Source organism: Mixophyes fleayi, chromosome 4 (genome assembly GCF_038048845.1).
Source record: "Mixophyes fleayi isolate aMixFle1 chromosome 4, aMixFle1.hap1, whole genome shotgun sequence".
NCBI classification, from domain to species: Eukaryota; Metazoa; Chordata; class Amphibia; order Anura; family Limnodynastidae; genus Mixophyes; species Mixophyes fleayi.
In genome coordinates this window covers 198,812,673-198,834,641 of record NC_134405.1, presented here as the reverse complement: position 1 = coordinate 198,834,641, position 21,969 = coordinate 198,812,673, and the positions used below count along the sequence as shown (strand labels likewise).

Below are 21,969 nucleotides of genomic sequence, written 5' to 3'. Positions count from 1 at the left end.
ATAATGACTTTTACAGATCCAGGTGCATTGTGAACAGTGTATCTGTTCTACCAGTACTTACCAGCTATTCACACGATTGAGGTAGCTGATGTTGTGTTTTAAATGAGTGATTTTGAGGAGCGTGGCATTTGCTCACTTGGTGTCAGTGGCTGTAAAATCCTTCTAGTGATCTTTTTTTTTTTTTTTTTGTATGTGTGATTCATGTAAAATTGTAGAGCTGTACATATTTTTAGTGTTAAAATACCAGAGCCTGTTAGATGCCTAATGGAACTTGTTACGCTTGTGGCTGCAGTGATGGAATCCAGATGGATGGGGGCTTGGCCTTAGAGTAAAAGTGTCTGGCTCCACTGTGGTCCATCATGCAGTATTTTTTAGGTTTAAAAGCTCTGTTCTTTTGTGTGTGCACCTTTAATCCCTTGAGAACAGATTTTCTCACCTCTTCATGAGGTTGGTGGTTAGGCAAGAATCTTTTTTCAATTGCAAGTTTTTTTTGTTTTCTTTCCTGAAACTATTTTTTTTTGTTGGGGGGGATGTGATTGTAAGATTTACTTTCCTTTACTGCACAATTTTGCATGACTGGTCACATTTGCATGTTTTTTTTTGTACTTGATGCATGCTCTACATAATACATCTTAAACTATACTTATAGGGCCTGAATCATTAAGGACGGTAAGGCAAAAAAAGGAGTAGATGTTCTCTGGGACAAACCATGTTAATCAATGTAAGGGGTGCAAATTAGTTTATTATTTTGCACATCAGTTAAATACTGGCTGTTTTTTCATTTAGCACACAAATACATAATAGCTTTATTTGTACACTGACATTTAAAGTTGATCTAGGACACGCCCTACCCCAACTATAAATCTGTCCCCACATTTTACATTTACCCCCCCCCCCCCCCCCCCCCAATGCAATATGGTTTTGCCCAGATACAAGGTTACTCCTTTTTTATGCTTTACTCTCTTTAATGACTCGGGCCCGTAGACTATATATAAATATATATTATATCATTATATTATTAGAAGGCCTCAAATATGGACTGCTGAAGTTTCATATGCAGATATGAAGGCTGCTGGTTTGTTGCATGTTTATTCATTAGAAAATGTTAAGTCAGCACCTCTTTGCCTGTTCATGGATCAGATGTTAATAAATTCCAAATCATGGTTTCATTGACTGTCTCCAGCTTCATCTGGATTTCATTAATTGGCTGCATGTAGTGCTACATACAGTGGAATAAGCGATGCGAGGGATAACACGAAAAATTCCATTTGCTTTCAAAAGTCTATATTATGATGTAATGTGATCGGAGCAAAGCTTTATTTTCTTTTCCCTTGCAAATTTTAGTTTAACTGTTTAACATACACATACATAAAACTTTAATAGTTAGTTTTCTGAATTTGTGTTGATCAGTGTGAAATGAGAAAGGGCTCTAACATTTACATCTCTATGTACACATTTGTATTGTTCTGTACAGTTATTTATGGCATAAACTTTAGACAACTTTTTGCTGCTGGTTATTTGCTTGTATAGATCTTTCAATGACTGGAACCTGGAAATTTTACAGGTTTGACCGGAGACTCAGGATTTCTAGGTAAATATTGTGGTGTTGAGTTTATGGACAAAACCTTAGAATTAGTCATCCTTAAAATCCTTAAATTAAGTATTTGGAGAATATGTTGTCAAAGTGCAGCAGGGTCATCATTACTTACCTTTTAATCCTCATCAGTACTGTTGGAAACTAGTGAAGTGGTGATTAGCATCATCTTTGAAGTGTCTGCATATTTCTCCATGGATTAAGCCTACTAGTGAAGAGATCTTTAGTATGTTTATTGTGGAGAGGAAGCTTGCAGTGAAATAATGCAGTGAGTGAGCAGAGCCAGTGTCATTTGTGCTGGACTGTCACATCCTCCGCCTTGGACCCTTTACAATGTAAGGTTTTAGGTTGTTATGTTGGTCACCCAAGGGCAGACCTGATTATGCCTAATAATACCATAGGGATCTTCATGAAGTCTATTAGTGATCATTAGTTGATTTGGATTTCTCGACTTGTACAAATAATAAATATCTGGTCCAAGTGATTTATTTTTTTTAAATTGGTTTAATTGATCATCTTGAGTTAGACACATGGACCGATTTTTGTGGTAGTTTTGTTAATAAGGACCGAGTTGCCTTATATAAGCTCTTTGAGTGACCAGTATTCCAAACAAGGGCATTGTTGCTTTTAGTGAGCGATATAGAATAATAAAATTTCAGACTGATGTCCTTTGATATAATATAAAGGCTGAAACACTATCAAATGGGAGGGAAATTAGCTTGGTAATATCGTTATACTAGAAATGCTCAAAAAATTCAAACTTGTTTGAAATTCAATAGAAAATGTCACCTGTTTAAAGGCCCTGAACATATCCCACTTCAATTGCCCATAAACACCGATTTGAACTTGCATGGTCGAGCCGGTTTGGAACTTGGTTGAATCTGTTCGACTTTCTCATTTTTGTTTTTTATTTTTAATTGTTCAAAATTACAAGACAATCTGTAACTGGCAGTAAATGTGATGACTCTAAGTATTAAGTCACAAATGCTTGTCTTCTGCACATTTACTTCAATGTGTCTGACAACTTGTCTAGAGGCATTGTACTCAGTTACTACATTGCAGCTTTTAGGCTGGATACACACTACAGAAAATTTCTTCCAATGCGACCTCTTTAACAATTTTTTACCAACGACAGAAAGGAAAAAAAAAGTCCCTATCAGCATTCTGATTTATGTGTACACACTGTACATGTTTTACAAAATGTACCTTCTGATCTGTGCTCTTCATCTGTTATAACAGTCAGCTGCAAAGATCCTGACTCTGCACACTCCATAGTGTTCTATGGACACTACTGGTTGTTAGTGCATACAAACAGCAGAAGTGTAACAACATCGTTCCATCGTTGAACGATTTTTTTATTCCGGTCTAAAAATCAAATGAAACGATACGATTTGGAACGATAATAGTCCATTGTTGCGGCGCACACACTAATGCGATATCAGGCCAAACAGTAGTTTTATCATTTTGATTGGGCCAATAATCAGCTAAAAACTCTGGAACTCACACAGTTGATTCTTATCCACCGTTTATTTGAAGTGGACGGACATGATTTTTGTAAACATTGACATTCAAGAGATGAGTAATGGTATTTTAATTTTACATAGTTTTAATGCTGCGCAAGTGAAATTGTTATCAAACAATGCTTAAGGTGTATTTTTCGAACAAGCTGTGTACATCTCGAAACTATAATTGACCATATGTTGGTTAGGAAAACATGTTAGAATTATAGCCAATGAAAAGTGTTTTCTTAACTGACCTGTTAAACGTTATTTAAGTGATTGATGACCCTGAAACTGTTATTGACACCTCTCCTTTTGTCTTTAACCTCTTTGTTTTTGCTGTGATTAGAGTTCTATGCTCTCCCAGTGCTTTGATGTAAACACAAAAAGTAATCTACCAAACAATGAAGGCTGTCATTTTGTAGGCCAAACTAGTCATTTTGTAGGCCGAACTAGTATTTATATACAACTTGGCTTATATACAGCTTTACTGGAAACCAACAAATTGGTTCTCAGTAAATTCATATATCATATATATTTATAATAACATATTACTGATGTCACTGGCTTCTACTGAATTTAAGAAAATGCTTTCCTGGGAATGTTGGTTGAGTTTACAAAATGGCTGCCTCCACTGTGAGAGGGAACAATAGAACAGTCTCTTGCATAATCTTTTCTGAGCATTTTTTTTCTTCCTTTCAAAGGGATTTAAGCCACAACAGACTTTCTTCAATCAAAGCTAGTTCAATGGTCCACCTCCATAATCTGCGTGAATTGTAAGTTTTCTAACTCTTAATGTGATCAGGCTTGGAATCTTTGTGATTATAAAAATGATTTATATTACTATGTTTGTTTGTGAAAGTGTAAAAGAATTGAACGTTTTAAGGCATATTCACATATGTGCCCTGAGTAAATGGCTAAAATGCATGGAAAATACTGCTCGCTTTAGTTTGGTTTTTAATTATGAATCTTAACATGTTTTCTCTGAACTTTTCATGTGCTGCACTTTTATGAATACAATCCATTGTACTGGTGGTGCACATTAACACATGAGAAATAGGTTGTGCCATGTTCTAAAAGTGTAAACACAATGTCCAAATTTTAATAATGGTAAAAATACTTTAAGAAACCATGCAAACTATTTATTTTTATTTGGTATACGTTCTTCCGGCATTGGTTACCGTCTGAAAAGCACAGTAACAGTGGATAGGTGTGAATAATACTCAAAGAAGGGCTCTTTAAATTATAATGCTGTGTAATATTATTTTATATTCATTCTATATATGCACCTGAAGGGCATGCTTTAGGGTTTTATTTTGAATTCCTGTTAATTATGCCCATAAATGACCTTTTAATGTGTTTCATTTAAACAGGAGATTGAATAGAAATGACCTGAAGATCATTCCCAATCTTGGTTCTTTGTCAGCAAATATAACACTCCTTTCCTTGTAAGTATAGTTATTTTATATATGCTTTATTTAAATGTATGGTGATTTAGCAATCACTTTATATACTTAAGTTGACCATAGTAGGATCAACCCTGTGTCTGACCAAACACTTACATTTCTGTACATTTATATACAATTGAGGCACACAATGCAATGACATCTTTAAAAATGCAATAGTTTTTGCTCAGATGATCAAATAATTAGTGATTGCTGCTATACATACATAACAATTTTGATCTGACACAACAGAAATGCATATTAAGGGCCTCATTTAGGGTCAGACGCAATGTGCATCTAAGACGTACATGTGGGAGTGTGCCGCAGCTTGGTAGGGTGTTACCAGTGGCATGCAACCCCTGTTGCATTCCACTCGTAATACCCTACTGAGCTGCGACCAATTCCCACAGCTAGCTAACTACATTGCGGCACATAATTCCTGTCGCACTTTTTCAGTCTTTTTTGATGTGTGTTCCGTCTGTGTCTTGATCCGTCTAGGGCTGTTTTTGCGGGTAGACACCCATAGTACCTAAATTATTCATGGTCACGGCTACATAACTCCATGTTCCACCCTTTCACTCGTACTGAGACGCAAGCTGTCGTAAGTGTACACTGCGTCTGAAAAGCAGACGGAACTGATGCTTATTGTGCATGCGCGTCAGTGGAAATGTGTACAATGCGCCTGAAATGGACTTTGCGTCCGACTCTAAATGAGTCCCTAAGTGTATACACTATATAGAACCAATTTGGTATCAACATTTGATCACATAGTATAAGTTCATGAAATGCAATTTTAAACATTGAAATGTGTTGCATTAAAATATACCTAGTATTTGTTTTGCCCATTCTACAATCAAAATCAAGTAGCAGTTTAAAAAGCAAAAGTTAAAGAAGACAATATGCAGGGCAGCAGTGGTTAACACTTCTGCCTTACAACACTGGGGTCATGAGTTCAATTCCCAACCATGGAGTTTGTATGTACTCCCCTTGTTTGCGTGGGTTTCCTTCGGGTGCTCCGGTTTCCTCCCACACTCCAAAAACATACTGGTAGGTTAATTGGCTGCTATTAAAATTGACCCTATTCTGTGTGTGTGTTAGGAAATTTAGACTGTAAGCCCCAATGGGGCAGGGACTGATGTGAATGAGTTCTCTGTACAGCGCTGCGGAATTAGTGGCGCTATATAAATAAATGAAGATGATGAATATATTTTTTTTTTATATTTTCTAATTAAAAGCGTAATAAACTTCAATTCCATTTTATTTTACAGTGTATGTAAAAAAAAAATGGTGTATCTTTATATTTTTTTTTTTTTATTTTTTTTTTACTAACTCCTTAAATGTTCTACCTATATTTCATCCAGTTGTTGAGAATAACTGTTTTTAAATTGAAATGCAATCTTTTGGCAAGAAAATAAAGAGCCATTGTAGAAACTGCAACCTGTTTGTTGTCAGTATGTAGAGATCACAAAAGATGTAAAAAATTGAAACCCTTACTATTCATAAGAATGTAGCCTGTCTAGGAACATGTAAAACAGTTAAATGAATTTACATCTGCCAAATTCTAAGTGTGCTGGACTGTTTTTCCTTTCCACCTGCAAAGAATGAGGTGGTTTTATTTTCTCTAATGCCTTTAACTGCTACTTTGAGTTTTTACACATATTACTTAAGGTTAAGTAGCCAGGTGTACATTTCTTGTTTAACTGTGAGCTATGGCTGCAGTTGTTGACTTCCACCACTTATTAATTGAGTAGATGACTCCAATCATTGGATAAAACGCATTGGAAATCAATGCCACCGGACTGAGCAGAGGAACTTAAGTAGTATGTTTGGTAATATGTAATAAATCATAACGCCATATTGGCTTTTGCGATCATTTGTTCTATACACTTCTTTTAAGTTCTTTATACGTATTTAAAATGTATTTCAAACCATTCCAAATAACTGGTTGGTATTTTGAAATGGTATTTGGGTGCTGGATCTCTAAAAAAAATAAAATAAAAAAAAATGTAATAACTGTATTTAGTGATGTTTTTTTTATATAGTGCCAACATATTACTCAGTGCTTTGCAGAAAATATTTAGTCCTTTACATCAGTCCTTGCCCCAGTTGAGCTTCCTGTCTAAATTCTCTAATACACATACCCCATACTTACCAACTTTTGAAAGTTGGCTTCCGGGAGCCTGCCGGGGGAGGTAGGCGTGATGGGAGGCGGGGCTCCAAAATTTGCGTCATTTTGGACCCGTCCCCGTGACGTAATGGCGCAAACGCGTCATCTTTTTAGCAGGGCCTAACGCCGCGATTCCCGGTGAATTGTGGCGTTTTGGACCTAATTGTGCCCACTTCACTAGGAAATGGGCAGATCCATGAGACTCTCGCGAAATGCGGGAGTCTCCCGGACATTCCGGGAGAGTTGGCAAGTATGACATACCCCAAACCAGAGCACCCGTAGGAAACCTAGGGGGAGAACAAACACACTCCAAACCTATAGTGCCCTAGTTGGAATAGAAGCCATGGCACCAGCATGTGTGATAGCGTGGTTGATCAACATGCCGTAAAGTAATTTGTCTTGCTCTGAAAGTTGTATCTATAAATTGCTAGTTGAAAAAACTCCTAAATGCACTTCAAAGTTATTCAGAATTTTTAGTGTAAAAAGTATATAATCTATTTATTTATTTTTGATCTAATTAATTAATGCAGCGCCTATAATGTGAATTTGCAGAAGCCTGCTAAAGATAATGCTGTTTTCTGGAAACCATTTTGATTTTATTTGAGGACATTAGATCATGTTAATGTTTTGTAATACAGAATCCATTATCCATTCAGGCATACAAAATATCTGTGTTTTATAAAGAAAGTGGTGCACAAAGGCGTCACTGTGCACCAGGCTGGATTATAACTGAACACTTTCAGGCTGCAATTTAGAGGGTGTGCAGTTCAGGAAATTGCTGGCCCCTGCTGTAACAAGCAATGCTGCAAAGGAAAGTTTATCACTGGCGTAATTTATGGCTTTAACGCCTTGTCAGTAATTACCTCCTTAATAAACCAGTATTGTGCCCTGCTGGTTTTGAACATTACTTTTTCGAGAAGATACACCTGTATCATTTATTACGGTTTTGTGTGCCAAAATTGGCCTTAATTATGGTGTTAAAATAATAGTAATATGCCATCTGTAATCATCCAGCTTTTTTGTTTTTGAAACCATTTAACTTCTAAACCGTTATTGAAATTGTGCAGGAAGTCATGGTACAAAATTTCCATTCCAAATGTGAACGACTATAAAACACAGCTGTTCTAGCCAAGCTTTTTTCTTTGGCCTTCAGAATCAATTGCTCTTAACTTTTTTTTCTCAAAACAGCCCACTTGTTAAAAAGGTGTTGTTTATGTTTAGTCAGAGCTTTTAAAGTGGACATAGTTTTCGCACAAACGGCTAAATTTGTACAGTTTCATTGTTGAAATAGTTACATAGCTCAGTATGTTTTTGTGTTTTGTTTTTTTTTTTGTTTTTTTTCTTTTCCTGTTATAGGCTTGGTAACCTGAGCCACTACTGGGCTTTGTCCACTTAAAATTATTGTCCTTATTTATCTTGAAATTCTTATTAGCAATTCTTTTCTGTTGCTACATGCAAGTGCTTGTAGAACGATGCAAGTTTTCGTTACACTGATTTACATTGGCAATAATCGCTACTTGTTTTAGCCGTTGCACCCCATAGATGTGCGCAAGAAACTCAGCGATGTTCAGGTACTGCAGTACCTGGAATTGAGCGCAGCCGTACATCCTCACGGCATTGAATTCCTCCGTAAATGTCTCTATGGGGTTTCCGGTACAGTGGAACCTGCGCAGTATTGACGGTAACACTGTACCACAATAACGAGGTTTTTCCTACGCAACCATATGGGGTGCGCACAAAAATCCACGTTATTGCGGTACCGTGGATTCACTTCGCGTCGCGTTCCCGTGGGAACGGAAACCTAATTGCATTGCCCCTTAGAAGCTAAGACATATTGCCCATGTGGATGTATACCAGATCACCAGGTAAACACAGAGCTATGTGAGACTCTTTATAGAGACACCATTAGACCTGCACACGGAGATTCCAAGGTAAAAATAAACATTGATTGAAATACCATATACTTTTTCAAGATACAGTAGCATCCCTTTCAAACAACTATAAACTATTGCTCTCATGAAAACATTGTTCATCCTTTCCTAAAGTGTTAGTTTTGTACTAAATTATCTGCAAAGAAGCTACCTTTCAGATTAGTACAGTACGGGACCCATTGATGGCATTGAAATGTGGCAGCAGATTCAGTATCATATAATATAAGTGACTTTGAAAGTGGCGCTTTTTAAACTGATCTTTGAATATGTACATTGGCATAGGCTTCTTTTCTAATTTGTTTTGTTTTTGTTTGTTTGTTCTTTGTTTTCAGGACCAACAACAAGATTGATTTAATTTTGCCAGAACATCTGGAACCTTATCAATCATTGGAAACCTTAGATTTGAGTAACAATCTTATTAATGAGCTGAAAACGCCATCATTTCCTATACTGAGACTCAAATACTTGTGAGTGATTGCAATTGGCTATATAATATTGTTGTACATTAATACGTATATGTATGTTGGGGGTGTGCAATGTAATATGCATTCAATTTTTTTTTCTTTTATTGTTGATAAAGTCTGATCCTGTGGTTGGATTGGGCACAGCAGAAGCTGTATTTTTAAGACCTGTGTTTTATTGAACTCAATGACAGTGAATAGCATATGTTACACACAACATCTTCAGATTAGTGAATGTTTTATCTAATTCCTGTCTTCTTTTTTTTTATAGGTACATTAATAAGAACGTTATAACGTCAATGGAATCTGGTGCATTTGACAACTTATCCCCTACTTTACAAGTGTTGAAACTCAATAAAAATCGGATTGGCCACATCCCACCAAAGATGTTCAAACTTTCCAATTTGCAGCATCTGTAAGAATATAACCAGTTTATATTGACTAAGAGTATGCCTTTTTAGTAAATTTTCGCCCAGTAATTTTAATAAGCCTCCAAAGGGATTGTATGCTATGTAGTTCTATAAAATTCAGACCTTTTTAAACACTTAGTAAAAAACTGGTGGATTTATTTTAATTTAATGATTGTATTGTTATTCTAAAATTGTATAATACCAGGCGTTTCTGTTTTATGTTACAGGGAACTGAAGCGTAACCGGATGAAACACATTGATGGACTCGCTTTCCAGGGTCTTGATGCTTTAAAGTCTCTGAATATTCAAAGAAATGGAATCACACGGCTTATGGACGGGGCCTTCTGGGGATTGAGTAATATGGAAGTTCTGTAAGTCCCTTTTCTATGACAGAATTTTGCTCTATGTATACAGGGGATTATGGCAGGGATGGTACAAACAGCTCAAATGTTATTTAGCCTAAAGAAACCAATAAGGTATTTGTTTGCATTGAAATTGCTTAAGGCTAGATTTAGCAGGACTTTCAACCTATCTAGGCTACTCCAAAATAATTTACTTGCTGATTTTAAGTTGTAGGCATTTATTTTAATGTATTACCCTCAAGTAGATGTCTGGTTGAAACATGCAAAGCTAAAGTCAAAGCTGTAGCATGCATTTTATGTATGTATTTCGGGGGCAAACGCAGGATTTGTAGAGGGGTGTTTCCACACCACACCACCAGTGGGCGTGACCAGCATGCATGGGGGCGTGGCTATAATTTTAGACAGTGCTTAGCTGCTCTCCAACTCTTCCTATCCCTATAAATATACTTGGACAATTCTGCATGCACTACTGTTAGGTGCACGCAGCTCTCCCTTTTCAAGCAGAGCCATGTGAAGCGGGGGCAGGGTCCAACCACCTCAATTATACAGTGCCCCAGGCTTGGAGGGGGTTTCAGGCACTAGGAAACCCCCCCATCGGTTTGCCTATGTATTTAACTATGTATTATTTTGACTTCAAAAATCACATATTTCAAAATAGTGATTATATTGGGGCTAGTTTAATTATTGCCTTTTGGTTAGTCTTGAAATGATGTTGTAATAAAATGGGAATTATACTACACAATCTTGTTGTACACAGATAAAGGCTAAGCCCCATTTGGTTGCTATGATTTGATATTTTATTTATAAAGTCTACAGCACTGTGCAGAGTAAACAGTACATACGGGGCATGTGGCTGGCACAGTGGTTAGCATTGCTGTGTATCAGCGCTAGTGTCATGGGTTTTATTCCAAACAGGGCATCATCTGTGGGACCATGTTTGTGTGGGTTTCCTCCAGGTGCTCCAGTTTCCACCCACAGTCATAAAAAGCAAAAATAAAAAATACCAACGAGGTAGGTTAGTTAGTGTGTGTGTGTGATGGACTGTATACTTCACTGGGACAAGCAATGTTGTGAATGATTGAACATTCTCTGTAAAGTGCTGCATAATATATTTTTGTTGTATTAATACAAAATATATTTATAGCAATTTACATATTTTTAAACATTTTCACAAACAGGAGAATAAAAGAATGAGAACCCTGCTCAAAAGAGCTTACAATCTAATACAATGTGCTTATTTAATACCATGGCAAAAATAAAGTATAAATAAAATACACAGACAACTTATCAGAAATCATTTTAACTTTTGATATATTTTGCATATTGCAAACTAGGAGGTACTGTTACAATCTGGACAGACTTTGTTGTGACACTGCTGGAAGAAAAGCTTAGAGCCATGTTTGGAATGTTTTTATAGTGTCACATGACCTGATCTGTAGAACAGTCCTTTCTTGGTATCTATCTAGTGATCCAACATGTTATGGGGAAACTTTATAGTATTATTATCTGGATTGTATCACATGTTCAGTCAGCAATCGGTTCACCTTATGTTTGCATCTTTTCATTTTTTTTAGGCAATTGGATCATAATAATCTGACAGAGATTAGCCGAGGCTGGTTGTATGGCTTGCTTATGTTACAGAACCTCCATCTCAGCCAGAATGCCATCAGCAAGATCAGCCCTGATGCCTGGGAGTTTTGCCAAAAACTCAGTGAGCTGTAAGTTGCTTTTATTTAGTTCCAGTTTTTAGTACAGATTTCATGCCAAAACATGAGTTTCTTACCACAGATTTTAACTTTTTTTTTTTCTAAAAACAGTCTCACTAAGGCTAATTTTTTTTTTTTCACTTCACTTAGGCTTATTTGTTATTCAGACTTACTCTTTATAATGCATATTGTTTCAATTAAGAATGTCCTGTATGAAAATATATCATACTTGCCTAATTTTTTAAATCTGTGCTCCGTGAGATGCCGGAGTACAAGTCATGTGACAGAGGGTAGGAGGGGGCGTGGCAGCGTTGTTGCATCACTATAGCCCCACTTAAATTACAGCAATTCACGCCATTGGATAGCAGGGGCGGGGCTTAATGACATGATTAAGCCCACCCCTCTCTATTCAATACTGTGAATTTCAGCATTTTATAGGACCCGGGAGGTTTGCCTACTCTTCCGGGAGGACTCCCCAAAATTCGAGAGCCTTCCGGAAAAATCCGGGAGAGTAGGCAAGTATGAAATATATGTGTAGCAAATGCTGGGTACTGAGTAACAGGTTTGCTTGTTATTTCTATTTTGCAGAGACTTGACCTTCAATAAACTAACAAGATTAGATGAATCAAGTTTTATGGGATTAAGCTTACTTGGTCGACTGTTAATAGGCAAAAACCAAATTAGTAATATCGCGGATGGTGCTTTCCATGGACTGTCCAGTTTGAACACATTGTAAGTGTCTTGTGATATTACAAAGCATGTTTTTTAGGTAGTTATTTGTCTGATAACTATAGTGTGGAACACCTCTGTGTTCTCTAACAATGAGAGTGCTAGGAGGTATTGAGTATTCCAGAGATCAATGGAAAAGTAAAGCTCATGCTGACCATAGATTGACTTGTGAGGAAAATCTTGTTTAGAAGTAATGAATGTGATCCTATTTGCATTTCAATCAGTGTGTACAGCATGTATCCATGCCTTTTGTGTAGATTAGATTGAACTTTGATGAAGTCATTTACTGTTAATGCTTCAGTCTTACTATCTTGTGACATGTTTAATACTTTTATTTGTTAGCAATTCAGTTGCTTTGTTCACACTTTTTTTTTCCTCATCTTCTACATTTTTTGTATGCTTTATAAATGCAAATTATTGTTACTGCTGTTATCACATTGGCTTACTGAAAGTACCCTAGAAATGTACGAATGGCTTTGCAGCTGTCCTCAATTGGAAGCAATTCCCTTTGTGCATGTGACCAAATGAGGCTTATAATACACATCAAAATGGAAATTAAGTTTATTGCTCTGCAATGTACCCTTTTTACCTTTAGTTCCCACAATTTCTATGTGAATGTTTAAGGTTCTATTTAACAAAAATTCTTTCAGATTCAGGTATAAGTAATTATGACATTCTACATTTGGCCTTTGTTGTGCATTCTGAACTTAAAGGAAATAGGAAAAAGTTAGAGGAAGAGCTATGCAAACTGCTAGTAAATAATCATTGTCCTATCCTCCAAAGAACTCGCCAGGGGGGAAGCAATCATGGGTATCATTTGTTATGTAAGAGAGGTCAACTAAGGGCAATTGCTGGTCTGTTCCAAGATCTAGTGATTGTTATCATTGCCTAGGGTTATGTAGCCTCACCTCTTGTTGTTGGAGTAACAATACTTGTGGATTCAGTACTTGAAAACATGATTAGTTCTTGAAAAGACATATGCATATGGTATCTTCCAATTTTATAGGACTCTTCTGACTCTTTTTTTTGTAATATTTGCCTAAACTTTTCAATTACATCCCATTATAACATACACCATCTTTTAACAGGGATCTAAAGAATAATGAAATTTCTTGGACCATTGAAGACATGAATGGAGCATTCTCTGGACTAGAAAAACTTAAAAGACTGTAAGTAGTTTAGTATTGGTTTATAATTACATTGTTCTAATATAACTTTTATATATGCAGCTTTTGAATTTGTCTGAGGTTACTAGTGAACTTTTCTGAGGTTACTAGTGAACAATTAGTCTTTATTTTTTTAACATGCAAGTTTCATCAATTTAAACATTTTTTTTTGTTTTTAATTTAAGGATGCTTCAGGGTAATCGTATAGGATCGATAACAAAAAAGGCATTTTCTTGGTTGGATGCACTTGAATACTTGTAAGTAATTGCTTTCCAGTAATCACCTTTTCATTTTTGAAGAAGAAAGTTATGTTTCTAGATTTTTATTTTTTCTATTGCAGCATTTTATGGAAAATGTTTTTATTTTTGTGCTAGAAATTAAGTATTGCTTTTACTGTGGTATAAGTACTTGTATGGGACACACTATCGTCCTATTGGCTAGAATGTATTTCTCATCGTATGTAATCGCCAGTTCTCTTTTCCTAAATTTCAGACACATAAAGAGGAAGATCTAGTGATCCCTCATAAAGCAATGCTTTTCTCCAGGCTGGTTTACGGTAGATAATAAATAAATGGCGGTGATGATAATGATAATAAAAATCCCCAGTGGTCACCAAAATACCAGCTGTGAGACACATAGGTGATGTAAATTGTAGTATGCCTTTTCTCTCATAGTTAAGGGTGGCCATATCTTTATAACTTCTAGTGGTCTAAAATTAATTTTACATTAATGCTTTATTTCCCTATTGAATAATCATTGAATTATGTGAATGTGCACTTTAACAATATTTTTTTCTTCTTTATATACACAGAGATCTAAGTAACAATGCTATTGTGTCAATGCAGAGTAATGCATTCTCTCAGATGAAAAAGCTTCAGCAACTGTAAGTTGATATATATTTAAACTTAATGTAGAGTAATAAGTGTTTTCCTGGAGGGCCAGATTATTGTCCTACTTTTAAATTATATTCCCTGTATCTGACAAAAGGGTTATGGTTACTGAATGCGAAATACATAACACAGTTTACATTTATTCAGTTGCTTTCTTTAATTGCTTGCACGGTGGCTAAGTGGTTAGCACTTCTGCCTCACAGAGCTGGGGTCATGAGTTCAATTCCCGACTATGGCCTTATCTGTGTGGAGTTTGTATGTTCTCCCTGTGTGTGCGTGGGTTTCCTCCGGGTGCTCCGGTTTCCTCCCACACTCCAAAAACATACTAGTAGGTTAATTGTCTGCTATCAAAAATTGACCCTAGTCTGTGTATGTGTATGTGTGTGTGTGTGCTAGGGAATTTAGACTGTAAGCTCCAATGGGGCAGGGACTGATGTGAATGAGTTCTCTGTACATCGCTGCGTAATCAGTGGCGCTATATAAATAAATGGTGATAATGATGATGATTGCTTGACTGATATTAATGCTATCTCTGACCTGTCTTTCATGTGGGAGTCTCCTTAACAGGTTTCCAAGTTTATAACCTACCTTCATGTGATATTTATTAATTATCTAACTTGCATCCCTTTTCTCTTTTGATACAGACACCTTAACACTTCAAGTCTTTTGTGCGATTGTCAACTAAAATGGCTGCCTCAGTGGTTAACCGAAAATAAACTGCAAGCATTCGTAAATGCAAACTGTGCACATCCCCAAAGTCTCAAAGGCAAAAGTATCTTTGCTGTGAGTGCTGAAGGATTTGTGTGCGGTAAGTTTTTAGAACATTCTCACTTTCATTTTTTTTAAACTAAATGTTGTAATTGATGTGCATGTTTTTTAAGCAGAATGTTTTTTTAGTTTTTTATGGTTTTTATCCAGAAAGGTATATGCATTATAATGAGGAGCGATAAGTGAGATGTTTCCTCATCAGGGGCCTGATTTATTAAGGATTTTAACTTGAGAAACTTCTTATTTCAGTCTCCTGGACAAAACCATGTTACAATGCAAGGGGTGCAAATTAGTATTTTGTTTTGCACATAAGTTAAATACTGCCTGTTTTTTCATGTAGCACACAAATACTTGATAGCTTATTTGTACACTGAAATGTAAAGTTGATATTTGTGTGCTACATGAAAAAACAGTCATTATTTAACTTATTTGCAAAACAGAAAACCAATTTTCACCCCTTGCATTGTAACTAGGGATGTGCACCGGCCACTTTTGGTGTCTCGTGTTTTGGATTCGGATTTGCTTGATGTTTTGGGTTCGGATTTGTTTCGCAAAACACCTGACGAAAGGTTTTGGTTCGGATTTAAGGTTTTGGATTCGGATTTATTTTGAAAAAAACATAAAAAGTTCTAAAAAACAGTTTTGTGGTTTTTTTTTTCACTCCTACGCTATTATTAACCTCAATAACATTCAATAACAATCATTTCCAGTCTATTCTGAACACCTCACAATATTGTTTTTAGGCCAAAAGGTTGCACCGAGGTAGCTTGAGCACATAATGCCAAAAATAGAGGTACAAGATGGAATTGTTCTGGGCCCTCCCTCCCACCCCTCGCGAGATTCGACGCGAGACTTGGACGACAGAGCCTAGTTTTCAATTTTTTGCCCGCCGGAAATATCCGAACAGTGCTCGGATCCCGTTCGGATCCGCACTGTTCGGGTGGGCTCGGATTAGCGGAATCCGAGCCCGCTCATCTCTAACTGTAACATGGTTTTGTCCAGGAGACTAAAATAAGATACTTCTTAATTTAAGATGCTTAATGAATCAGGTCCCAGATGTGGAAACAGCACTGTGTAGATATAGTTAATAAAATAGTTTAAGTTACCTAAAACTGACCATAAACATCTGTTTTGAAATGGACCCTAGTCTCATATTTTCTGTTTTGAAGGACTGAATGTTAATTATAATAGTATTATGATCACAGTTAAACATGCCCTAGCTGAAGACCCTCAGCTTGCCATTTTTGCAAAGCTTAACGACTTCATTATAATATACAATATATAATATATACTTTATATACATTGAAGTTTTCTTTTGTCTTCTTATAATGTAGACGATTTTCCAAAACCACAGTTCACTGTCCAGCCTGAAACGCAGTCTGCAATAAAAGGCTCCAATGTGAGTTTTATATGCTCGGCAGCCAGCAGCAGTGACTCCCCAATGACTTTTTCATGGAAAAAAGACAATGAGTTACTGCTTGATGCAGAGATGGAAAGTTATGCTCATCTGCGGGTACAAAGTGGAGATGTGATGGAGTATACCACTATCCTGAGGCTGCGGAATGTGGAGTTCATCAGTGAAGGAAAATACCAATGTGTCATTTCCAATCATTTTGGAACTTCGTACTCTGTCAAGGCCAAGCTAACCGTTAACAGTATGTATTCTTCTCTCTCGACTTATGTTCATGTTTTAATTCTGATTTAATTTCTTCAGGTGTGTGTGTATATATGTTTATATATAAATCTATTGTGGCTTCTTTCAGTGCTCCCTTCATTTACAAAGATGCCTATAGACCTCACTATTCGAGCCGGGTCAACGGCTCGACTGGAATGTGCTGCCATTGGTCACCCGACACCGCAGATAGCCTGGCAAAAAAACGGCGGCACAGATTTTCCAGCAGCTCGTGAGAGACGGATGCATGTAATGCCGGAAGATGACGTCTTCTTTATTGTGAACGTCAAAATTGGGGACACTGGAGTGTACAGCTGTACGGCCCAGAATAGTGCAGGGACCATTTCAGCCAATGCCACACTGACCGTACTAGGCAAGTGTCTTTTACACATTTTGTCATAACTGAGCGTTGTAAGCTATATAAAATGATGGCAGCTAGCCAATGCCTGAGCAGTACTATTAGTATGGTAAACATTATAGAATTTTTAGTGTCTTTATGAAAAATGTTCCCTCATTTATGCATTGCTCTCTTATTGATGCTGGAGCATTTATGTCATCCAAAGTTTTCCCCTGAATCACTCCTTTAAGGAATGAGACTTGTCCACCTTGGCATAACCATTTCCAAGGACATGACTGTGGCCTTTGGGGTCCTACTTAAACTTTGAAAAGGCAGTATTCTGGGAAATAGGCAAAAGGAATTAGTGTTATATACAATGAAATGCTAAGACAGAATATAACATACTAAAGTAGGCAATAGTGGGTCAAAGTTGAGGGTTGAGGGGGGAGGGTACAGTAGGATTTTTCCAAGATTGGTATTGTACTGTCATTCATTGTAAATAATATTTCTATTCTTGTTTACTTTAGGAAAGTATCGTATTAATAACATTACTTTTTCTCTCAACAATATAGAGACTCCATCATTTCTGCGCCCTCTAGTTGATCGAACTGTGTCCAAAGGAGAAACCACAGTCCTGCAATGCATTGCAGGTGGAAACCCTATACCAAAAGTAAACTGGACAAAGAATGACAACCCATTGGTTGTAACGGAGAGGCATTTCTTCGCTGCAGGGAATCAGCTTCTGATTCTAGTGGACACAGACTTTGAAGATGCTGGAAAATACACTTGTGAGATGTCCAATATACTTGGAACTGAGAGAGGCAACATTCATCTTTCTGTTATTCCTAATCCAACTTGCGATTCCCCTGCTAATGCCACACCATCCTTGGAGGATGATGGATGGGCCACGGTTGGTGTTGTGATTATAGCAGTGGTTTGCTGTGTGGTGGGAACCTCCCTCGTGTGGGTGGTCATCATATACCACACACGGAGAAGGAATGAGGATTGCAGTGTTACAAACACAGGTGGGTATGATGGCAGATCAAGCCAGGAAATAAAAGCCATTACTTTTCACTTTTGGTTAATTGGACTGGCATTCAACATTGCTTAGAAGGAGACACAAATCTGAAAAGCATATGTTACAAAGTGAACTTAGTTTGGCAGGCCAGCTGTTTGGTTTCTAAAGGGTTTGTGGTTCATTTTCAAACAGCAGTGTGCTCAGTAAAAATACTTACACAGTAGCACTTATATTTTTCATAAGACTTCTAAAAACCACAACAATTCATACAAAATCTATATATGAGCTAAATACACAATATTTAGCTGCAAGCTAAGTTAATTTATATAACTCTTTAAATTAAAATCTTAGAAGTCTAGTGACAACATCTATAAAATTGGCAGCACTTTTATTTGCAAGTTTGATTTGTTATTATTAATGGACTCTTCTCTGTTTAGCACATTTTATATTGTGCACAAATTTGGTCAGTGCCAGTTAATTTAATTTCACAAAATGTAAAAAAATCTAAACATGGAAAATTAATTATACAATGTTTTGTATTGTAAATTTATTTTTGTTACCTTTCAACATTGTATTGTTATATTGCAGTTTATTATTTAGTAATGCTTATTGCAAAACTTCATTTTACAGATGAGACAAACCTACCTGTGGATACTCCAAGCTACTTATCTTCTCAAGGTACTCTAGCAGAGAGACAGGAAGGATACATCTGTTCTGAAAATGGAAGCCACCATTTCATAACCTCCTCCATGAGTGGTTATTTCTTACAGCAAAGAGATGTTAATGGTATGATATTACCTGATCCTCTCGCTCTGTACTCTCTTGTACTAGCAAATATGATGTGTTTTGCCTGCAGAAGGTGATGGTCAACACCATTACCATAATCCACTCGGTCTGAACAGCTAATGTAGCACCTTCAATGTTTCTTTAATGAATGGATGTCCCATTTGTTATTTGTTGACCATTACCTTGTCAGCTGCTGGGTAAGAAGGACTGTCTAGATTTTTTCACACCTGCTGCATTATAATTATTATTTATATTAATAAATAATAATATTCAGTATGTCTTAGCGTTCCTTTTCTTTACTCCTATAATTTGGCTAGATATAGCTGAACATGTTACCATGTATTATTCTTTTATTTACAGGAGTTTGCCATTTGGATAATGGAAGTGAAACTGACTTAGAAGGAGCAACCGATCCCCTTCACTTTCATTACATGGGGGCGCAGAGCTCATTATATTTAAAGGGAAATCTTTATAGCCCTGAAGGGTGTGAAGCCTATCATGCAGGTTAGTTTACAGTACAAGCAGCTGCTGTTCAACTTAAGTTGCGCTGAGGTTGTATCTAATGCACACATTTATTTACTTATTTTTTCTTTTTGAAGGTTACAATCCAGATCAAAGATCTGAAAACTTAAATGCTTATGAACCTGATAATTTAAAGCAAAAGGACTTTGGGTCATATACACAACAATGTGATGAACCTTTTATCAAAAGCACTGATACCCATGGAGCATTTCCTGTTGTCCATGGATTAGTTGGCTCCATCTGCAATCAAAGTGAAGATAACCGAGTTACAACAGATTCAGATATGGACCTTTTTGGCTTGAAAAACAATCCGGACAAAACTTCATATATGGGTAAGTATGTGGAAAGTTGGCGGCGTGATGGCTCTTAGTAACTTATTGTGAAATAATGTGGACATAATTAAAAGCTAGTTGTAATTTACTTATGTCCAGAAAGCAAGTGTTGATGAGCTGATGATCATATCACTTCCCAATACTTTTATTGTGTTCACCGATATCTGACAGTTTTATGCTAAATAGGTTGGATATGGACAAAGTTCTGCACCTCCTGACCTGTTTCTAGCTTATCCTGATAGTTAATATTGTTCTTCTGCGTCTTAAGTAAATTAACATATTTTTGCAAATGCAAAAAAAGTTTAAACAAAATGTTTGTCAGTTAATAGTCATTCATTTATCATTTTACTAAGTTAATATTTCCTTATAAGTTGACTGTAAAAAACACACAGATGAACCATAGGAATGCTCTGGATGTGTATTTTTTGTGCCTGCTGCTGACCCCCAATCCCCCCCAGCATTGGAGTACTCTTAGAACTGAAACCACATTATGATTTGGTGATAGCGTCCTGGACATATCTAGATAAACCTTTAGTATTTCACATCCCAAGGATTAGTCTGTGTAAGCGAGACAGAAAGGAACCACCAGGGGCAGACTGGGCAGGGGGCATATGCCCCCCAGGCCGGTCCCATGGTAGGCTACCTTGGGCTGGGTCACTGGGCCACATGCATTTTGTTCCTTTAAAATGTTGCTAATAGGCTGTTGAGTCAAGTCTTCCACCTGGGCTAAAATTTGCCAGCCCTCCCCTTGGAACTACTGTAACAACCTTCTCTTCCATCCCCCAGACCTGCATTTGTAAGGTTCATGCATTTCTTTAAAAAATGTTGCCATTTTTAATATCTATTATATTTCTATCTCTTACATGGCAAGAGGGAGGGACGGTTGGCTAAGGTCATTGACAAGGCAACAAATTGATACGTAACTAAATAAACAATAAGGGTTTTTAGAACAAGAATCTGCTCATTTTAATTAGTTAGTGTGTGCTCTAATAGGTTATTTTATTTAGCATTTTAAAGCTTAAAAGCTTATAGTTTATTGGTTACTGTAGTGGACTAACTGAATACAATCATTTAATACAAAAGTGATGCTAATACATTATATGTGAAAACCCCTGTATAATATGTATGTAAAGGGTGAGTTCTCATGTTATTTCCGAATTCATTAGGAAAACTTGTAAACTATAAGGAAAAACACTTTCTCTACTGGAAATGATTACACGTGTAGAAATCACTTTGGTTATTCATGATCTTTATTAGAAGCACACTGCCCCATAGCATTGTGCCTTTATATGGTTACTGAATGCTTCAGTGATTTCTGCTATAATTTACAGTAGGGTTTCAATATCCCATATATAATCATTAAAAAAAAAAAATAATTTGCTAAATGAATAGTAATCACATACACACTAAGAATGATTCTAAAACTATTGACACACTTCTTTTCACAATGATAAAATTTGCCAGCAGCATATGATTCTTTTTCCCTTTGGTGTTACAAATGTATGTTTTGCAGTGCTTGTGTGTGGTTTCAATCTGTATTTGATTTTTCCATCCTATGTTCTCTTTATTTTTTCCGATAGTATAAATAAATTCTTCTATCCAGAGTCAGGAACAACTTTAACTTTGTATTGTTTTTTAATGATGCTTTGTTCTCTTGGAAATGTTCTGTTCTGAATAAGTCTTGTTTCATCTCCTTGGGATTTCTTTATATATTGTATTGCGAAGTGTAATTTTAAGGCAGGTTCTTAACAATTTTTTTAATTACCTTTTTGTCTTATTATAAACCTTAGGTTCTTGGTATACAATGGCATTTCACAGCCAGTAGTTACAAAATATCATTAGTCACCTCATTAAGAGTAATATAATCTTTAATTGTTCTTTTAAATACATTTACATCACAAGAACAAGGCATTTTTTATTCCTCTGTTCTCTCACATTATGGCCCATATAATCCATTGTTACACATGTGACCTTGGTTTGTTTTCTCATTGGCTTCCTTCCAAAATTGATGCTAAAGGCACTTTTTTGGTGGTTGTAGCTTCCCTCTTATGAATATCATTACTAAGGAAGTAATGTTTTGTGATAATGGATATATAGAGATTGCAGAGGTGTACCGTCAAAAGCCATATGAATATATACTCTACGTTCTAGAACTTTCAGTCATGTGTCGTACT

The 21,969-nt window shown here is 36.4% G+C and overlaps 1 protein-coding gene across 1 annotated transcript in view; it reads left to right on the top strand.

Moving 5' to 3' along the window:
• LRIG3 (leucine rich repeats and immunoglobulin like domains 3) overlaps nt 1-21,969 on the top strand; it is a 28,736-nt gene that overhangs the window by 5,915 nt on the left and 852 nt on the right. Inside the window, exons 2-18 of the mRNA XM_075209098.1 lie at nt 3,798-3,869; nt 4,467-4,541; nt 8,969-9,103; nt 9,369-9,512; nt 9,735-9,878; nt 11,444-11,587; nt 12,164-12,307; nt 13,393-13,473; nt 13,656-13,727; nt 14,282-14,353; nt 15,005-15,168; nt 16,463-16,783; nt 16,892-17,173; nt 17,710-18,162; nt 18,786-18,941; nt 19,302-19,445; nt 19,541-19,795. Coding sequence (XP_075065199.1) covers nt 3,798-3,869; nt 4,467-4,541; nt 8,969-9,103; nt 9,369-9,512; nt 9,735-9,878; nt 11,444-11,587; nt 12,164-12,307; nt 13,393-13,473; nt 13,656-13,727; nt 14,282-14,353; nt 15,005-15,168; nt 16,463-16,783; nt 16,892-17,173; nt 17,710-18,162; nt 18,786-18,941; nt 19,302-19,445; nt 19,541-19,795 — 2,858 coding nt within the window. The remainder of the gene's footprint in view (nt 1-3,797; nt 3,870-4,466; nt 4,542-8,968; nt 9,104-9,368; nt 9,513-9,734; nt 9,879-11,443; nt 11,588-12,163; nt 12,308-13,392; nt 13,474-13,655; nt 13,728-14,281; nt 14,354-15,004; nt 15,169-16,462; nt 16,784-16,891; nt 17,174-17,709; nt 18,163-18,785; nt 18,942-19,301; nt 19,446-19,540; nt 19,796-21,969) is intronic.